Source organism: Onychostoma macrolepis, chromosome 03, assembly GCF_012432095.1.
Source record: "Onychostoma macrolepis isolate SWU-2019 chromosome 03, ASM1243209v1, whole genome shotgun sequence".
NCBI lineage: Eukaryota > Metazoa > Chordata > Actinopteri > Cypriniformes > Cyprinidae > Onychostoma > Onychostoma macrolepis.
In genome coordinates this window covers 1,901,927-1,922,106 of record NC_081157.1, presented here as the reverse complement: position 1 = coordinate 1,922,106, position 20,180 = coordinate 1,901,927, and the positions used below count along the sequence as shown (strand labels likewise).

The 20,180-nt window shown below is 38.5% G+C and overlaps 1 protein-coding gene across 1 annotated transcript in view; it reads left to right on the top strand.

Moving 5' to 3' along the window:
• The window catches only part of LOC131537378 (E3 ubiquitin-protein ligase rnf213-alpha-like), an 86,483-nt gene that overhangs the window by 32,656 nt on the left and 33,647 nt on the right, over window positions 1-20,180 (top strand). Inside the window, 10 exon segments of the mRNA XM_058770749.1 lie at window positions 4,316-4,438; window positions 13,869-14,061; window positions 14,206-14,379; window positions 14,458-14,610; window positions 14,693-15,297; window positions 15,382-15,541; window positions 15,637-15,854; window positions 15,937-16,074; window positions 19,117-19,281; window positions 19,359-20,180. The exon segment at window positions 19,359-20,180 is cut by the window's right edge and continues 415 nt beyond it. Coding sequence (XP_058626732.1) covers window positions 4,316-4,438; window positions 13,869-14,061; window positions 14,206-14,379; window positions 14,458-14,610; window positions 14,693-15,297; window positions 15,382-15,541; window positions 15,637-15,854; window positions 15,937-16,074; window positions 19,117-19,281; window positions 19,359-20,180 — 2,751 coding nt within the window.

Genomic DNA, 20,180 nt, shown 5'->3' with positions numbered 1-20,180 from the left:
GAACTTTATTTTTAATGAAGATCCACACCGCATCAGTGAGAACTTGGTCCTTTGTTCACCTCTAGGGGTGTAATGGTACACGTATTCACATCGAAAATTTTCGGTACGCATGTCTACCAAACAAATACAGCATTGTTTTAACCACTGCACAAGTGGAACTTCATTTGAAACTTCCAGTTTTATATACTGTTACTTTTGATAAGAAACGCAGTTTCATCTTTCAAATTATGTCCATTTTATTCAGGAAATTCAAACAATAAATGCTGTTTTGACCCTCCTTGATGTGGCGCGACAGATCGATGTATAAACGCCTCAGTTCAAATGGCAGCGCGGAGCATGAGTGATCATCGCTTCCTCTTTACTACTAGTTTTAATGCGAAATAAACATGAATGAACATCTCATGCCTCATATAATTGCTCAATAAGTGTTTCAACTGCGGAAAGACGTCAATAAAACAGCTTGTAAACAAAATGTCACGTAGCATTTCATTTACCTCAGGCAAGTCTTCAGTGTCTACAGCTCGATAGTTCGCTATAAAGGTCTAGAGAAGAGCATTTCACAAAATATTACATTATATAGCCTACTCATTACATTTTGCTTTATCTGTTAGTGATGTCTTTAATTATTTAATGCATGCTCAAATAAATCTGTTACGAAACCAGTTATGAGAGCCACTGTGTAAATTAATATTTCAACAACAAATAGCCTAGAATTTTTAGAATTTAGAAGTTAATTTAAAAACTGCATTATGTGCAATTTACATGTTTTGCATACTTTAAGTTGAGTGTTGATTATTATATTTAAAAATAAATAGTAAATGAATTTAAGTTTGGGCTCTGTTGTTCATTGTAACCATATACTGTAGTAATGTAAAAGGGCTCCCTATAGATTAAAGCATAAGCTGAGGTAGATTTTTATCCCTAAGAAAATTTAATTCTAATTGAATTTATTTAAAGAAAGAGCAATTTGTTCAGTAAACCACTATTTAATGAAAAAAAAAAAAAAAAAAGTTTAGTTTTTCCCCCTGCTGTACCAAAACCGTACCAAACTGTGATGTCAAAACCGAGGTACGTACCGAACCGTAATTTTACCATGGATTCGTTTACAAACAAGGCACAATTCGACGCAGGATTTTCAGAAAGACTGAGACTAAAATACGATGCTGTGCCAGTAATGTCACACCACACAAGTGTGAGTAACTGTTTTATTACGTGGTCACTATTGTTTTGTCTGTTATTACAGATAGTTTGATGTGTACTGAGTATTTATGTGTTTTTAACCTAAATTTTAACCACAGCAGCGTCCATCTACGAGGAATGAGAAACATACACAAGTCTACAATCCACCACGCCTATTCAAACAGAGCATTCTGATGAGGGGGATCAAAACAGGACAGAAAATAGTCTATTACTTCTAAATTATTATGTTTTTTATGTAAAAATCTTGATAACATTTATAAGTGCACCTCAGAGAACAGTGCAAAATAAAAAAAACAGTCAGTTCATGACCCCTTTAAGAAGCTGCACACTGTTGCTAAAAAATTCTTTCAGGTTCTGCACATTCTTTGGTTTTCAAGCGTCTTATTTTCAAGTCATTCATTTATTTTTAAATACTTTTTAAAAATGACAGTACAAAATTTAAAGTAAGTTTGCCAATCTGTCTAATTACTATATACAGGTGCTGGTCATACAATTAGAATATCATCAAAAAGTTGATTTATTTCACTAATTCCATTCAAAAAGTGAAACTTGTATATTATATTCATTCAATACTCACAGACTGATATATTTCAAATGTTTATTTCTTTTAATTTTGATGATTATAACTGACAACTAAGGAAAATCCCAAATTCAGTATCTCAGAAAATTAGAATATTTACATTTGAGCTTCAATTAATGACCATCCCTACAGTATAAATTCCGGGTATCTCTTGTTCTTTGAAACCACATTAATGGAGAAGACTGCTGACTTGGCAATGATCCAGAAGATGAACATTGACGCCCTCCACAAAGAGGGTAAGTCACAGAGGGTCATTACTGAAAGGTGTGGCTGTTTACAGAGTGCTGTATCAAAGCATATTAAATGCAAAGTTGACTGGAAGGAAGAATTTGGGTAGGAAAAGGTGCACAAGCAACAGGGATGACTGCAAGCTTGAGAATACTGTCAAACAAAGCTGATTCAAACACTTGTGAGAGCTTCACAAGGAGAGAACTGAAGCTGGAGTCAGTGCATCAAGAGTCACCACGCTCAGACGTCTTCAGGAAAAGGGCTACCAAGCCACTTCTGAACCAGAGACAACGTCAGAAGCGTCTTACCTGGGCTGTGGAGAAAAAGAACTGGACTGTTGCTCAGTGGTCCAAAGTCCTCTTTTCAGATGAAAGTAAATTTTACATTTCATTTGGAAATCAAGGTCCCAGAGTCTGGAGGAAGAGTGGAGGCACAGAATCCATGTTGCTTGAAGTCCAGTGTGAAGTTTCCACAGTCAGTGATGATTTGGGCTGCCATGTCATCTGCTGGTGTTGGTCCACTGTGTTTTCTGAGGTCCGAGGTCAACGCAGCCGTGTACCAGGAAGTTTTAGAGCACTTCATGCTTCCTGCTGCTGACCAACTTTATGGAGATGCTGATTTCATTTTCCAACAGGACTTGGCACCTGCACACAGTGCCAAAGCAACCAGTATCTGGTTTAAGGACCATGGTATCCCTGTTCTTAATTGGCCAGCAAACTCGCTTGACCTTAACCCCATAGAAAATCTATGGGGTATTGTGAAGAGGAAGATGCGATATGCCAGACCCAACAATGCAGAAGAGCTGAAGGCCACTATCAGAGCAACCTGGGCTCTCATAACACCTGAGCAGTGCCACAGACTGATCGACTCCATGCCACGCCGCATTGCTGCAGTAATTCAGGCAAAAGGAGCCCCAACTAAGTATTGAGTGCTGTACATGCTCATACTTTTCATGTTCATACTTTTCAGTTGGCCAAGATTTCTAAAAATCCTTTCTTTGTATTGGTCTTAAGTAATATTCTAATTTTCTGAGATACTGAATTTGGGATTTCCCTTAGTTGTCAGTTATAATCATCAAAATTAAAAGAAATAAACATTTGAAATATATCAGTCTGAGTGTAATGAATGAATATAATATACAAGTTTCACTTTTTGAATGGAATTAGTGAAATAAATCAACTTTTTGATGATATTCTAATTATATGACCAGCACCTGTAGTAGGTATTCTCCGAAATTTCGGCCACCCAAAATTATTGGCTGGAAATGGCACTTTCGGTTTTTGGCATTTTGGAAAATGGCATTTTCCGTTGTGTGATGCTCCGCTCAATATTCCACTCTATGAATGTGCATTCCGTACTGTACTGGGCAACACTGGTAAAACGACACTCTCGTGTGCTTTGCTCGCATGCTCTGATAATAATAGCTTTGTAGAACTATATATATTATTTGGATTATTAAAAAAAAAAAAAAAAAAATCAGTTAAATCTGATTCTGTTTCATAGAACTGAATAAAAATAATATATTGATATTTAATATTAATATATTTTCTGTTCTATTTTATTGTTTTACTTTCAATAAGTGTTATTTTATTGGCTTGTATTTTTTAATTCTGTATCATTGAAATGATTAAAAGTCTTAAATTATTTTATATTATTTAATAATATAATAAATAATTATAAAAGGCATTTTTGTTTGTCGGCCAAGTGCATCCAGAATTTTCGGTTTCGGCCTAGAATTTTAATTTCAGTGCATCCCTAGTATATAGGATTGATTATTATGGATGGGGGGGCTGCCTCAAAATTATAAAGGGAATCAAGACTTAAATTTGTTAAGGACCTGGAATTGTTATTTGGTTCAAAAGCTGAATGCAAATGGTTACATTTCCATCCCTAGTGTCTAATTTATTCTAGTTAAGCATTTCTTTGTTGCTTTATAAGTTCATTCAAGTGGCATCAAATCTCAGAATTTTGACTAAACACAGCCTTCTTTTACATTTCAAATCCACTAAAATGCTTGAGACAAATCATTGTAAGCAACTGAGATTTGTATCTGGTTGAACTGCACTAAATGTGACTTGAGTGTAACATTTAAAGGGATCGTTCACCCAAAAATGAAAATTACCCCATGATTTACTCGCTCTCAAACCTAGGATGGCTTGAGCGTGAGTAAATCATGGGGTCATTTTCATTTTTGGGTGAATTATACCTTAATAATGACCTAGACAACTGTCAACCCTCACTGACATATTTCAATGTCTGTTTTCTGTATTTGTACAAATACAAAACTATTTTTTTTTATCTTATTAGGAAGTTCATCTGGACCAAATTGAGGTTTATTGCTCAAAGATTGAGGAACTTAATGTCTCCCAGCCTTTATTGGTGGGTAGCGTGGAGAAGTGTGCTCTCCAGGCTGTTACCGCAATATGCCAGGTAAAGGTCTTTCACTTTGTTCTCACTGACAACATGAGTCATATAGCAGCATAGACACATTCTGTATATTAGATCATTTAATAAGATGAAATTGGGTCCAAAACCTAGTCCAGTATAAGAATTATTTCGCCTTTTTATAACTGCAGAATTTAGTTTCTAGCTAGCTGCATGCTAGCTTGAAGCTTTAAATGCATGGATGTTTTACCAGCCATTAATACTTTGTTCCACAAAAAATACTCTATTAGTTTGAAAATGTCAAAACATTAAAATTGTACTATTAGTGTACATTCCTCCTCTTGTCAGTCATCTCATCTTACTCAGTCTATGATCAGTGAACTCTGATTCCCGCTGCACTGCGTGCAACTCTGCAGCTCGTGCTGGACGAGCAGAGCAAACGCTTTCAGTTTAGAAATGAAGCCATCGTTATTAAACTTAATTAAATGGTTTTTATTTCTATAATAAGTGCCATGGTGGGCACTGTATTGTAATGTAAACATAGCGGTGGCATCTTCTATGCTAATTTCACCCTCAGATTCCGTCATGGTGATATCACGAGACAGCTTTTCACCTTGACGAGAAATCTTGTCATATTTTAATATCACAAGATCTTGTGCTACGAGACCTTGTCACACCCCTAGTAGACAGTCAACCAAAATGCCTATTACTGCCATGGCAGAAAATGCAACCCAGTCACCAAGATACTAAGAGAACGGCAGTGTCACCATTGTTATTCTAATGTTTAAAGACTTGAGTATGTAAGCGGCAGCACTGCTATAGCGTACGTATATACAGGTAGGCCACAAAGAGGTGTATTCCGTACACGCTAACTTAATGCAGTGATTTAAAAATAGCCTTAAAAATCACTGCTAAGAGCCACAGCAGTGCTAACATAAGTCATCATCCTCGCACTGATAATTTTGGTAACACTTTATTTTGATAGTCCACTTTAGACATTCTACTAACAGTAAGTAACTTTGCAACTACATGTCAACTAGCAGTCATTAGAGTATTAGTAGACTGTCTGCTTAATATCTTCTAACACTTTATTTTGATGGGTCCACAACATACTGACTATGAGAAACTTTGCAAGTATATGTCAACTTATTCTACTAACCCTAAACTTACCCTACTGAGAGTTAGTACACATGTAGTTGCAAATTAACGATAATTAGTTGATATGTAGTTGACATTTTGTTACAAAGTTACTTATAGTTAGTAGAATGTCTAAAGTGAACTATCAAAATAAAGTGTAACCATAATTTTTGCCACTGTTGTTCCAAGCAGCAAGGGGTCAGACCTTTATAGTGAGCTGCTGCTTAGTCAAATATGCAAAGCCCTTGCAGGAGATATGCCAACATAAAAGGTAATCATTCCTCATAGTTATGTAGCCTGTTAGGAGCTATAAATACTATTAAAATGTGAGAAATCATTCGCTCGACTGCTGCGCATACAAGGAGCTTCAGATCAGCGGTCTAACAGCACTCAATAATGTCAAAATAATTCAGGTGGCCAGCCAAATAAAAGTAGGCGGGTTTACCGCTCACAGAAGCAGAGGGCAAATTCCAGAGCGAAGCCTCAATTTAATGTTGAAAGAGAGCGAGGTAAGATGAAAGATGCAAATCATTTTAATATTAGTCAACTGTTTTATGATAGAAATGTTAAATGCTATATCCAGTGATGCAAATTACTCAACTTTTTTTCTCAAATATGGCCATTATGAGAGAGAGAGAGATTAAAGTTGTGTGTGTGAATTACATGCATTTGATTACGATTCAGTGTCAAAAGTGGCAGACAGATCCAGCAGAATGAGAACTGATGATTTGGAATCAGCTTTCGCAATCCACAAGGCTTCGGTGACTGACAGTATTGCAGTCTCAGTTGAATAGCCACCTCTGAAACTTGATTGGTTAATGTCCATTTGGTTACTCTGTGAAAGAAATAATGATACCTGGTTGAGAACAACTCGTTCAAGTGTTTGCTATGAATGAAAGGAGAGAGACGGGTCTGTAACTTTCTACAAGTGAAGTGTTTGATGTATGTTTTTTGAGCAGTGGGGTTACCCGAGCCTGCTTGAATGCAGTGGGGAAAATGCCTGTGAGAAGAGATGTGTTGATGATGTGTGTGAGTGCAGGTAAGAGTGTAGGAGAGATTGCTTGGAGAAGGTGTGAGGGGATTGGGTCTAGAGGGCAGGTTGTAGGATGGCTGTAAAGGAGAATTTTAGAAGTTTACTTCTGTCTCAGTGAGGGGTGCAGAAGGAAATACTAAATTCTTTACTTGTCTGTAAAGAATTTAGCAAAATCATCTGCTGTTAAAGAGGTGGTGGAGGGGGACAGAGGAGAGAATTGATTGTTTTGAAGAGATTATGTGTGTCTGAAGCGTTGTTGATCTTATGGAAATAAGAAGATTTGGCAGTATGGACTTCAGCAGAGAAAGATGAAAGCAAAGACTGATACTCAGGTCTGACGGATCTTTTGATTTGTGCCATCTTCACTCTGCTACCCTGAGTTTGGACTGACGTTCACGAAGAATATCAGACAGCCAGGGGTTAGAAGGGGTAGCACGTGCTGGCCTGGAGGAGAGAGTACATATACAGTCGTGTGAAAAAGTTAGGACACCCTATTGAATTCCATGCTTTTCCGTATCAGGACATAATTTAAAAAAAAAAAGTTATCTGGTCCTTGGCAGGTCTTCAAATTTGGAAAATAAAACCTCAGATGAGCAACAACACATGACATATTACACTGTGTCATTATTTATTTAACAAAAATAAAGCCAAGATGGAAAAGCCATGTGTGACAAAGTTAGGAAACCCTTACTGTTAACATAGGAGGGTAAGAGGGTAAGTAGTAGTCAGGCACTGCTGATCAAATGCCTTTGATTAACTGATCATCAGCAAGTGTGAGCACCTCCATAAAAGCAGAAATTTTGGCAGTTTGCTGGTCTGGAGCTTTCAGGTGTGTGTTAACACAATGCCAAGGACGTAAGACATCAGCAATGATCTTAGAGAAGCAATTCTTGCTGCCATCAATCTGGGAAGAGTAATACGACCATTTCCAAACAATTAGAAGTCCATCATTCTACAGTGAGGAAGTTTATTCACAAGTGGAAGACATTCAAAACAGACACCAGTCCTACCAGGAGTGGACATCCCAGCAAATTCACCCCAAGATCAGACCGAGTAACGCTCAGAGAAATGGCAGACAACCCAAGAACTTCACCACAGACTCTACAGGCCTCAGTTAACATATTAAATGATTAAGTACATGACAGTACAATTTGAAAAATAGGGGACAAGTATGGCATGTTTGGAAGGCTTGGCAGAAGAAAACCTCTTCAGTCTAAAAAAAACATGGCAGCACGGTTTAGGTTTGCAAAGTTGCATCTGAACAAACCATAAGACTTCTAGAAAAATGTCCTTTGAATAGACGAGACCAAAGTGGAGATGTTTGGCCATAATGCAGTATTTACATCCAGAGATGAGAATTTAAAAAAAAAAAAAAAAAAAAAATTGCAAAACTTGTAGAAACATACAGAAACAGGGAAGCGAGACATTCCAACAAAGACCAATCATAAAAATAAGAACAGAAAACAAATATTCTGTATTTGCGTGCATCAAATTATGGTATTATCTATAAATACAAGTACAAAAATAAAATTACATCCTTTTAGAAAAGTTGTCATAATACTTCAAAAATTTGGCACTCTTTTTGTTATTTATATATGTTTATGTTATTTTATAAGTCTAAGAGATGAAACTCTAGAGATGAGAAATGGATGGGTGAGGGAAGAGAGGATGACACTAAGGAGGATAGATGAGAGGGTGCGTAGGTTTCACCTAAAAGTAACTGGTAGAGGGCTTGGTGGCATATTGGCAATAAGATGTAATTTAAATGTAATAAAGAAATGATGAGAAAGATGTGTAGAGGTTTTACCAAAATGTTGTCTGCAATACAATTGCAGGTGTAAATTAAGTTGAGCTGGTTGCCTGATTTAAGTGTGCTTGTGGTCAGCCAGTTGAGATTGAATGAAGCTAGGAGTGAGTGGAAGTCTGCAGCGTAAGGGTTCAATGGATCTTGAAGTCACCAAAGACTACAAGTGGACTGCCATTTTCAGGGAATGAGGACAGCAGCCCATCCAGCTCCTCAATAAATGTGCACAGTTGACCAGGAGGATGAAAAATTACTACAATTTGGAGTTTTACAGGAGCTGTTACCATATAATCATGAGATTCAAAATAAGTACTGTTGCATATTGAAGAGTGGGTTGAGTATTTCCAGTTATTAGAAATGAGAGAAAGATAAGTTGTTAGAGAGAGCAGCAGGGGTTGCTGAGTCTTCTGGATGAATCCAGGTCTCAGTCAAGCCCAAGATACTAAGAATAGACTGAGAAGCAATGGCTGAAATGTAGTCTGCTTTGATGACAGCTGACAGTTCCAGAGACCCACAGAAAAAGAGAAAGGTGCAGGTTAGCAAGATTGTGTTGCCATCTGCGTTTGATGTTAGAGCATTGTTGAAAGAGAACCGATATAGTTTCGAAACGCATGATAGATTTGGGAAAGAAGGGTGTGCAGAAAGGAAAAAAGAGAAAAAAAAAAGATACTTAAGTGCCTTGTTGTAGTTGGCTCGGTGGAGTGACGCAGTAAGAGTCTTCACACAAGGAGAGCTGAACACGAAGGCTGACGCTTCCGTGCCAGCGAACCGACTCAACTTAAATATACAGCTTAATCAACTAGAGTGGATACAACTGTCGATGCTTTTCTAATTAGCACAGTAAAGCCTATAGTTGATTTCAAGTGAATGGCTTAAAATCAAAACTACTGTGGTACAGTTTGCCACTTGAGCACAAATTAACAGGTAGCAAAAATGTATATACAGTGAGGAAAATAAGTATTTGAACACCCTGCTATTTTGCAAGTTCTCCCACTTAGAAATCAGGGAGGAGTCTGAAATTGTCATCGTAGGTGCATGTCCACTGTGAGAGACATAATCTAAAAAAAAAAATCCAGAAATCACAATGTATGATTTTTTAACTATTTATTTGAATGATACAGCTGCAAATAAGTATTTGAACACATGAGAAAATCAATGTTAATATTTGGTACAGTAGCCTTTGTTTGCAATTACAGAGGTCAAACGTTTCCTGTAGTTTTTCACCAGGTTTGCACACACTGCAGGAGGGATTTTGGCCCACCTCCACACAGATCTTCTCTAGATCAGTCAGGTTTCTGGCCTGTCGCTGAGAAACACGGAGTTTGAGCTCCTCCAAAGATTCTCTATTGGGTTTAGGTCTGAGACTGGCTAGGCCACGCCAGAACCTTGATATGCTTCTTACAGAGCCACTCCTTGGTTATCCTGGCTGTGTGCTTCGGGTCATTGTCATGTTGGAAGACCCAGCCTCGACCCATCTTCAATGCTCTAACTGAGGGAAGGAGGTTGTTCCCCAAAATATCGCAATACATGGCCCCGGTCATCCTCTCCTTAATACAGTGCAGTCGCCTGTCCCATGTGCAGAAAAACACCCCAAATCATGATGCTACCACCCCATGCTTCACAGTAGGGATGGTACTCATCATTCTTCTTCCTCCAAACACGTTAGTGGAATTATGACCAAAAGTTCTATTTTGGTCTCATCTGACCACATGACTTTCTCCCATGACTCCTCTGGATCATCCAAATGGTCATTGGCAAACTTAAGTCGGGCCTGGACATGTGCTGGTTTAAGCAGGGGAACCTTCCGTGCCATGCATGATTTCAAACCATGACGCCTTAGTGTATTACCAACAGTAACCTTGGAAACGGTGGTCCCAGCTCTTTTCAGGTCATTGACCAGCTCCTCCCGTGTAGTTCTGGGCTGATTTCTCACCTTTCTTAGGATCATTGAGACCCCACGAGGTGAGATCTTGCATGGAGCCCCAGTCCGAGGGAGATTGACAGTCATGTTTAGCTTCTTCCATTTTCTAATGATTGCTCCAACAGTGGACCTTTTTTCACCAAGCTGCTTGGCAATTTCCCGTAGCCCTTTCCAGCCTTGTGGAGGTGTACAATTTTGTCTCTAGTGTCTTTGGACGGCTCTTTGGTCTTGGCCATGTTAGTAGTTGGATTCTTACTGATTGTATGGGGTGGACAGGTGTCTTTATGCAGCTAACGACCTGAAACAGGTGCATCTAATTTAGGATAATAAATGGAGTGGAGGTGGACATTTTAAAGGCAGACTAACAGGTCTTTGAGGGTCAGAATTCTAGCTGATAGACAGGTGTTCAAATACTTATTTGCAGCTGTATCATACAAATAAATAGTTAAAAAATCATACATTGTGATTTCTGGATTTTTTTTTTTTAGATTACGTCTCTCACAGTGGACATGCACCTACAATGACAATTTCAGACTCCTCCATGATTTCTAAGTGGGAGAACTTGCAAAATAGCAGGGTGTTCAAATACTTATTTTCCTCACTGTATACTAATTACAACTAACTGCAACCAATGTGTTTAGTCAACATAACATTTTAAATACGATAAGAAGTGAATTAATCTTCCCTACTAGCAAATATTTATTCTAAATGACAGAAACAGAAAACCGGTATTAAGCAAAACACTTGCGTGCTCTTGCCGTGTCCACTGACTAATCGCTTTCTCACTGCACCCTTGTTCCTTCGACCCTCTGATGTTAAGTATAGTTCAAACTGCTGGGTGAGAACACTCTGGCTGAAAATGGTTTCTCCCAAGACCTCAACACTTCATTGTGGAGGTCTGGAAGTAATGGAAGGCTTGCGGGAGATGAATGTTAATGACCCAACATGAACGGCTTTTCTAGTCTGCCTAGAGCATGTTCCTTTTATTCCATCGATCAGGTTAAATTCAGCCTATAGCTGTGGCTCAAGTAATGACATCCAGCAACTCCTCATATACGAGTGCTGGGGAGGAGGCAGGCTCACTCACAACATCTGCCTCAACTCTGTCACTAATTTCTCTGAAATCGAGCGGCCAAGTAACATGCTCTCCTCTGGACCGGAAGAAAAAAAGCCAGCGGGCTTCTGGACCCTGCGCAAGAGCCTTGGAACTGGTGAGAGAATTGATTATTATTTGTATACCCTGATTCACTCCCAATATCAACAAAACTTTTCCTTTTTTTTTGGTTTTGTAAAATAAAGAAAACAAATAGGGTACGCTTTCTGCATTCCCAGTCTCCGTGAATATCTTCCTGAAACGAGTCACTAAAATGAACGAAAATGACATGAGAAATACAGTATATTTAAAGAAAGCATAAATGAAGTAAGTCATGTCGAAAACAAATATTCTCTGATAAAATAATCCGTATGAAACCAACAAGAGGTCCAGTCTTTCCCGTCTGAGCTCACCTATAATGTGATCATGCCCACGCACATCGCGCGCTAAGATAATCATCCACGCGAAACCAAGTCAAGTCAAGTCACCTTTATTTATATAGTGCTTTTAACAATACAGATTGTGTGAAAGCAACTTTCCAATATCAAAATAGGAAAATAGTGTCTCAATAATGTAAAATGACAAGATTAAACACAAATTTTCAGTTAAAGGCATTTCCTTATTGAATTCAATGATGTCATTGTCCAGCTCAGTTAAGTTTAAATAGTGTCTGTGCAATCAAGTTGATGATATCGCTGGAAATTAAGTGTCCCCAACTAAGCAAGCCAGAGGCGACAGCGGCAAGGAACCAAAACTCCATCAGTGACAGAATGGAGAAAAAAACCTTGGGAGAAACCAGGCTCAGTCGGGGGTCAGTTCTCCTCTGACCAGACGAAACAGCCGTTTGTGCCGAGGACTCATCTGGTTCCCGAGATCTTGTCCCGATGGCTGTCTAGGTGACGAGGTCCTGACTAGGGATCTGTCTCTGGGGCTTATCTAGTTGTCCTGGTCTCCGCTGACGTTCAGGGCTGTAGAGGTCATCTCTAGGTGCTGATCCACCATCTGATCGGATACGGACTGGATCGGGTGGCTACGGTGACCTAAAAAAGAAACAGACTAATATTAGCGTAGTTGTCATTCTTCTTATGATGTAGCGAGTACATCGTGTGTTATGGGAAGTGTTCCCGGTTCTGGTTGACCTAATTAATGCAGCCTAACAATCCTTTAACAGATTTGAATATTAGAAGCGTATTAGTGTGTTATGTGTACGCCACGATAAAGAGATGGGTCTTTAATCTAGATTTAAACTGACAGAGTGTGTCTGCCTCCCGAACAGTGTTAGGTAGATTGTTCCAGAGTTTGGGTGCTAAATAGGAAAAGGATCTGCCGCTCGCAGTCGATTTTGATATTCTAGGTATTATCAAACGGCCGGAGTTTTGAGAACGCAGTGGACGTGGAGGACTATAATGTGATAAGAGCTCGCTCAAGTACTGAGGAGCTAAACCATTCAGGGCTTTATAAGTAATTAACAAGATTTAAAAATCTATCCGATGTTTGATAGGGAGCCAGTGGAGTGTTGACAAAACCGGGCTAATATGGTCATATTTCCTGGTTCTAGAAAGAACTCAAACCAAGCGGTTGATCTCATTCTGATGAGTCATTAATTTTTTTTACATTTACATTTACATATTTAGCAGACGCTTTTATCCAAAGCGACTTACATTGCATTCAAGTTACAGTTTTTACATTTTATCAGCTCTTGCTTTCCCTGGGAATCGAACCCATGATCTTGCCGTTGCTAGCGCCATGCTCTACTATTTGAGCTACAGGAAAGCTTTTACTTTATTAGTGTTACTGTGATATAAACTTGTACACATTCACTTGTTGAACTTTTCCCAAACTATAATGCCAGACTAAAATATGTAGAGTGCAACATTTTGAAATATGATATGCAACCTTTCATTGCATGTAAATGTTTTAGGACTCTCATTTTAGTTTGCATTCTCCGGTGATTTATTAAAGGGCATACTGACGCCCAAAACATGCTTTTATTTCAAATTCACAAAAGGGTGTGGTTAATTCTGATTAAAAAAATTTATATATTGACAACCCTAATAATAATTCACACTGTTGTTCAATAATCTGAATAGCATACAGTACTGTTTACAGTAAACTTAATCACAGGTTCACAGTCTTGACATTTAGGTTAATATGTTGAATTCAATTTAAATTACAAATACGTACATATGAGAAATTTGCTCCTCTGAATACTGTAAGAATTATTTTAATTATTTTTCTCTCATTCTTTGATGACTGCAACCATGAAATCTAGCCCATTGGAAAGGCAAGGTTTTTTTTTTAATTAACCCCAGTGCTCAATTTCATTATAAAAAAAAAAAAATGGAAATGGATGTGATGTAGAGTTTGCTGTTCATTTGGAGTTGCAGTGTTTGAGCTATACATTAATCAGTGGTCTGCATGATTTCTCAATATTTTTGCCAAGTTCTATTCCTTTTAATAAGATGAAAAACAAACTTTTTTTAACAGGCTAAATCTGAAAGGCAACTTTTTGAGAGATTGAATAAATTCCGCATAAACTGGAAGATTAAATCTCTTGTGTCTACCATCATCCTAAATTCCTGGCCAAGAGACAGCAAAGGAACATATCTGGAGAATGAAGAAGTTGTTCTCAAACATCTACTGGGCTGGACAGCAGCTAAGAATATCTTTGAGCTTCATGGTATTACATGGTTTCCCTCTGCATAGTGAATAGCAATCCTATGTTAATTCTTACCAATCTGAGACAGAAACAGTGATGGATATACAGTATTTATATATAGTGTTTAAATGTATGTAATATCTTTTTGTTTGCTTTTCTGTATAGGTGCTGATGAAAAACTGATCAATCAACTTTCTGAAGATGCTAAAAAGAAATTTGACATGGCATTCTCATTATTCAAAAACATTTCAAATCAGCTTGTTACAGGGAAAATAAAGATAAAGCTACTCAATCACATCTTGCAAAAGAGTAGCGCTTTCTTTGAGCTGCTTAATTTAGGTAAAATACCTTACATTTGAGAACTGACACTTTTACAAACTATAATGAGAGGAGTCATGATATTATTGTTTTTTCCAGACTGTTTTTGTGAAAATTCAAAAGACATGGACACCAAAGCCATGAAGAGGCTACTTGACTGTAGACAAGAGGAGGTGAATGCTATTTATCATGAGTTATCACTGGTGGATGCTCTCATTACAATGTGCCGCAATCTACAGAAACATGCGAGGGGTATAAGCTTTCTTTTCAACACATGACAATAACAGATTGCTTTTACACAATGATTTTAATACAAAATGTGTTCCATTTCCAGTTGATTTTGAAGGGTTGGAAGACAAACGCCATATTGACATTGATGAGATGAACCTGGACAAGTTTTTGGACGTTCATTTATTAAATCAAATTCGCTCTGCAAAATCAATTGTAGTCAACTACTTTGAGCTTGAAGATGATGTTCGATCTATGGCAGAGGTCCTAAACACCTTCAAAGACAGCTACATCTTCAAAATGTGTTGGAAGAATGAGGCAACAAAGTTTGCTAAAGATAATGAAGCAATTCCTCCAGCAGGCGATTTGGTTATCACACCCAAAAAGCTTCAACGTGACATATTTAAACCATGCCACAATGCCTACAAAAACATATACACAGGGCTTAAAGATGGCACCATCACTTTTGAAAATATTGATGTGACATTCAGTGCCTACAAGGGAAAATATGAAAAACTGGCAGAAGAAGTTGCAATCGTATGCAAGCTGGATCGCTGTGATGACCAAGGTTGGGTCCAGACAAGAATCCATCAGATTGAGCAGTACCATGAGCTTCATCTGGCAATAGAGTCAGCTCAGGTGGTCAAGATGGTCAAAGAGATGCTTTGCCCACAAGGAGACTTTCACGTCTTGGAGAAGTTACTTGTTACTGTAAGTCATACATTTTTTGCCATCATAAGTGCATTTTTTAAAATTAAGGAATGTGGTAAACCCACAATGCTTTCTTTACTTCAGACACACTTGGATTTTAAAAAGGAGCATCTTGACAGGATTGACAATGAGTTGGTGCAGGCAAAAATTGTGCTTGTGGATATTACAGAACACCGTAGACTGTGCCTTCAAGAGCTCGGCCTCAGAAAGAATTTTATTATGTGGATTAAAGAGGCTCTTAGAGGTAAATAAATGTTTGTTTGAACTGGTACTTGAATGTGATTTCATTTTTTTTTATGTTCTTTTGTAAGCAAATGTTATTCCTCTTTATCACTTCAGACATCAATGAGTTGACTGTCTTTGTGGATTTGGCTTCCATCTCTGCTGGAGAGAATGATTTGGAAGTGGATCGTGTGGCCTGTTTTCATGATGCAGTTTTTGGCTACTCCTCAATGCTCTATGATTTGAAGCCAGATGCTGACTTCAAGCATTTTAAAGAGATGCTGAAGAAACTGTGGAAGGCATTTGACAATGACCCCAACCTCCCAAAGAAATTGGTGAGAGAATCTGCTTTTACAACCAGAAAAAGAAAGCAGGATTTCTCACATTATTGTTCATCAACACTTTCTCTGATTTCAGCGTGACTCTGCAAGACACTTAGAATGGTTAAAGACAGTCAAGGACAGCCATGGGTCAGTGGAAACCTCATCTCTGTCTCTGGCATCAGCTATCAACATGAACGGCGTCTACATTATTAGTGTACAAAATCAAAAGAAGGTTTGTCATTACTATTTAAGTTCAAATAGACTCAGGTGATGCATGCAGAAATTTCGTTAAACAAATAAAATTAAAGCTGCAAGCAGCGATGAAAGGGCCCTCACACCCTGGCTCACCGCCACCTAGTGACCATAGGAAAACAGCGAACAGCGGGCAATATGCTTTTAAAGTGCTAAATATAGGAGGAATATGTCAAAGTCATTTATATGTGCCAAATTTCCTGCTGCCAACAGGTGGTGCTATGATTATAACTGAATATTGGCATGTAGATGTCTACCAAACAAGTGAAGTGTGGGGTAGATCGGACATTGCATGTTAAAGTTAGTGTAAAACAAGTCATTTGCTGTTGCCAGCATGTGGCGGTATGATTATAACTGAATATTGGCCTTAAGATGTGTTCAGGCCAGGACTATTATAAAACGTGTGAAGTTTGGGCAGATTGGGCATTGTATGCATGAGTTACAACAACTTCCTGTGTCATGGTATTAATAGCATGCTTTTACAATTAGTAAGTGTTGCTAGCATGTTTGAGCATATTTCTAGCATGTTTAGCACACAATGGCATACTTTACTGTGTTGCTAAAAGTGCATCACAGTGTTAACATGTCCCTTCCTGTTGCCAGTAGGTGGCGCTATAACTATAACCGAATAAGAGCATGTAGATGTCTTCAGGCCAGGACTGTAATTAAACATGTGAAGTTTGAGGCAGATTGGACATTGTATGCATGAGTTACAACAACTTCCTGTTTGATGATGTTAATAGCATGCTTGAGTATGTTTGAAACATGTTTAGCACACAATGGCATATTTTACTGTGTATCTAATAGTGCATCACAGTGTTAAACATGTCACTTCCTATTGACAGTAGGTGGCGCTATGACTATAACTGAATCTTGGCATGTAGATGTGTTCAGGCCAGAACACCTATCAAACGTGTGAAGTTTGGGGCAGATCGGACATTGCTTGCCTGAGTTACAGCAACTTCCTGTTTCATGGTGAAACATGAAACTTTCAGGCCGCCAAGGACACGCGCCTTGACGAAAACTCAAGATCTTGGCAATTTAATGTCACAAAGGCCTTATGATAACCCTCACCAAATTTGAAGATGATCCGATTAAAACTGTAGGAGGAGTTTGTCAAAGTGCAAGGCCTGGATATGGCATAAACTTCCTGTGGTGTTTTGGATTTTGTACCAGAATACTTTTTTGTAGGTAATGGTGTGTTACACGTGTGTGCCAATTTTCGTGCATGTATGTAAACCGTAGCTCGAGGCGCACTCCGTTGAAATTTTCCATTGAAAATGGAGCTATTGAGCCATTGAGCCATTTTGCCACACCCACTTCTGAAACCCATATCAGATGTAAATTTTCGCCAGTTCTGACCCGTGTGCAAAGTTTCATGAGTTTTGGAGCATGTTTAGGCCCTCAAAAATGCGATTCACTTTGGAGAAGAAGAAACGGAGCAATTCCAATAGGGTCCTCACACCATCGGTGCTCGGGCCCTAATAACCGGTGCTAACTGGTTTTTAGTTGATTCAAGCTGGTTTAGGTGGTTGACCAGCTGGAGTTCTGCTTGGTGGGCACCTGGCTCAGCACTTAGACTGGTAGATTTTGGTCAAGGATCTTAGAGAAAGTCAGGTTTCTAGCTGGTTTAAGCTGTGTTAAGGCAGTTTAGCAGCTGATGGAGACCTGGTTATCTTGATAAAGGTCCTTGCTGGAAAAATGAGGGGGTATGAAAATGGCAGCTGGTTTATCTGCCAGTGGGGTAAGTAAAATATTCTTAAAACAAGAGTATTTTACTTACCCCACTGGCAGATAATTTTACTCGTTTTAAGCAAAATGCACTTAAGATATTTAGTCTCGTTTCCAGGAAGGAAAAAACTAAATTGAGTCATTTTGCTTATCTAGTAAAAGTATCTTGATTATAAGAATTTTTAGATATTTTGACTAGAAACAAGACAAAAATACTAAGTAAGATGAGCTATTTTTTTGCAGTGTAAGATGCTTAACCAGATGACCTAACGAGTATTTTGCCAATACCTGAAAAGCTTATGCAACAACTTTCACAATAACAACCTGATAGCGTTTAGAACAAGCATGTTTCCAACAAAAACCAGAAGCCTTAAGAACAAGCATGTTCCCAATACAGCTATATAGAACAAATGTGTCCGATACTTGAACGGAATCAACGCTGAACTAACTTAAACTGAACAACTGTTTACCATTTCTCTTAGGAGCTGCAGCACAGCGGAAATGATTCCATTTGCACCGTGACCGTTTTTTCCGCTGTATACTGCTATAAAAATAAAGGTGACTTGACATGATAGGTTAAAGCAAGCATGTTGCAGCAACGAGCATGTTACCAATGACAACAAACAATAACGCACATTGCCAGTATGATCGCATAAGCCTTGCAGGAGCAGAGCCCAGCAACATGGATAGCCTTAGCAACAAGCATGTTGCCAATAACCTAAGAGCATTAAAAAGGAACTTAGCTTAACTTTGTGTAGACATTCATGGATGAATGGATTGTGAAACATAGCCCGCTGTGACATGGATGCTTGATTTCTTGATATCCTTCTTGATGCAGGGAGTGCAGATCCCATATGAACTTATTCTTGAGTCAATCACATTAGTTTAACTCATGGAGTCCATGTCAATAATGCAGCGATGCGAGAAGCAATGCTAACTTGGTCACTTCCAAATCAGGCAGCTTATGATCAATGTGACTAATTCACATTTCCAAGTTCATGAACTTGATTGAATCTGAAGTGAAGTCCATGAGGGGAACCACTTCCTCTCACTAAATTCCCATTTGCACAATTCTAGTGATATGATAGGGTTTTGCATGCCGAATTTGCCATTTAATTAGCTATTGAGCAACACGAAAACTGTTGATAACACTGAAGGACTTTATATATGGATGCTGTGATAGGTGTCGTATCCCTATAGGTAGACGTGGATCAGCTGAGAGTCAGGTGACGCGAGCTTGACTAATGTGACCTGCCAGAACTAACACTACACTTGATTATTGTTTTTTCAGTTATGCTTGGAAGGTATTCTGAAGTTACATATTACAGAAGAGCATGATGAGGGCTGTGAGACACGCATTTATTCATTCGAAGACCTCAGGGAACTTCAGAATAAATTAATGCTAATGTCGGGCAAAGGAGATCAGGGTCAGCGTGAAGTCAATCGATTTGCAGAGGTTACTTTCCACCTTTTCAGCTTTTTAATTCTAAATTTCACCATAGCTATTGTAATGAACTTTTTTACTCTTTCCAGGTCTTTACAAGTGTACAGAGGTTGGCCTCTGCATATATGGATTTGTTTGTTGCTGGCAATCCATTGTTCAGAGAATGGGAGGCAAAGGTCACATGTAAAAATAAGGAAGCATGCATCATTATGGACACCCACTTAGGAAATGATGTTAGTGTCATGGTGAAAGGTGAAGTCACAGAACAGTTGCCAGAAGTCTGTAAGAAAATGGAGAGCTGTCTTAACTTCTGGAAGGCTTTTATGGACAAGCAGAGATCTCAGTATTATTACTTAAACTATTTCACCTCTGAACAGGTGGTCTACCTGTGCAGTCAGCTCACCCAGAAAAATGTGACTGATATGAAAGATCAAGTTCTTGTGATGCTCTCCTTTATCAAACCTAATTGCTCCTTTTTGGATGTGACACAAGCTTGGCACAAAATGAGCAAAATTAATTATGAGCAAAATGATGACTTAGAATTTCAAACATTTGTTGAAAATGATTTGAATACAGAGGAGCCATGCCTATTATCTGATAACTTGGCAAGTCAGTTGAAGCATGCTAATGGGTCAGAAAAACTATGTATGATTTGGAATGCTTACATGCGAGACATGAAGAATTTCCTGCCAGACTGCCTTGATGTCAGAGGTCTTGGATGTCTTCTTGAAATTTTGGCCAAAAGTGAATATGAGGGTGATTCATCACAGGATGAGAAAACAAGTAATATTCAGAGAGAACTGCCAAGTGGAATGTTTAATGGAAGACCAAATCTAATCATCTGCCCTTCTGAAGAAATTCTAATAACATGTATTTCAATTTACATGAGCAGCAAAAATGAGCCTTTACCA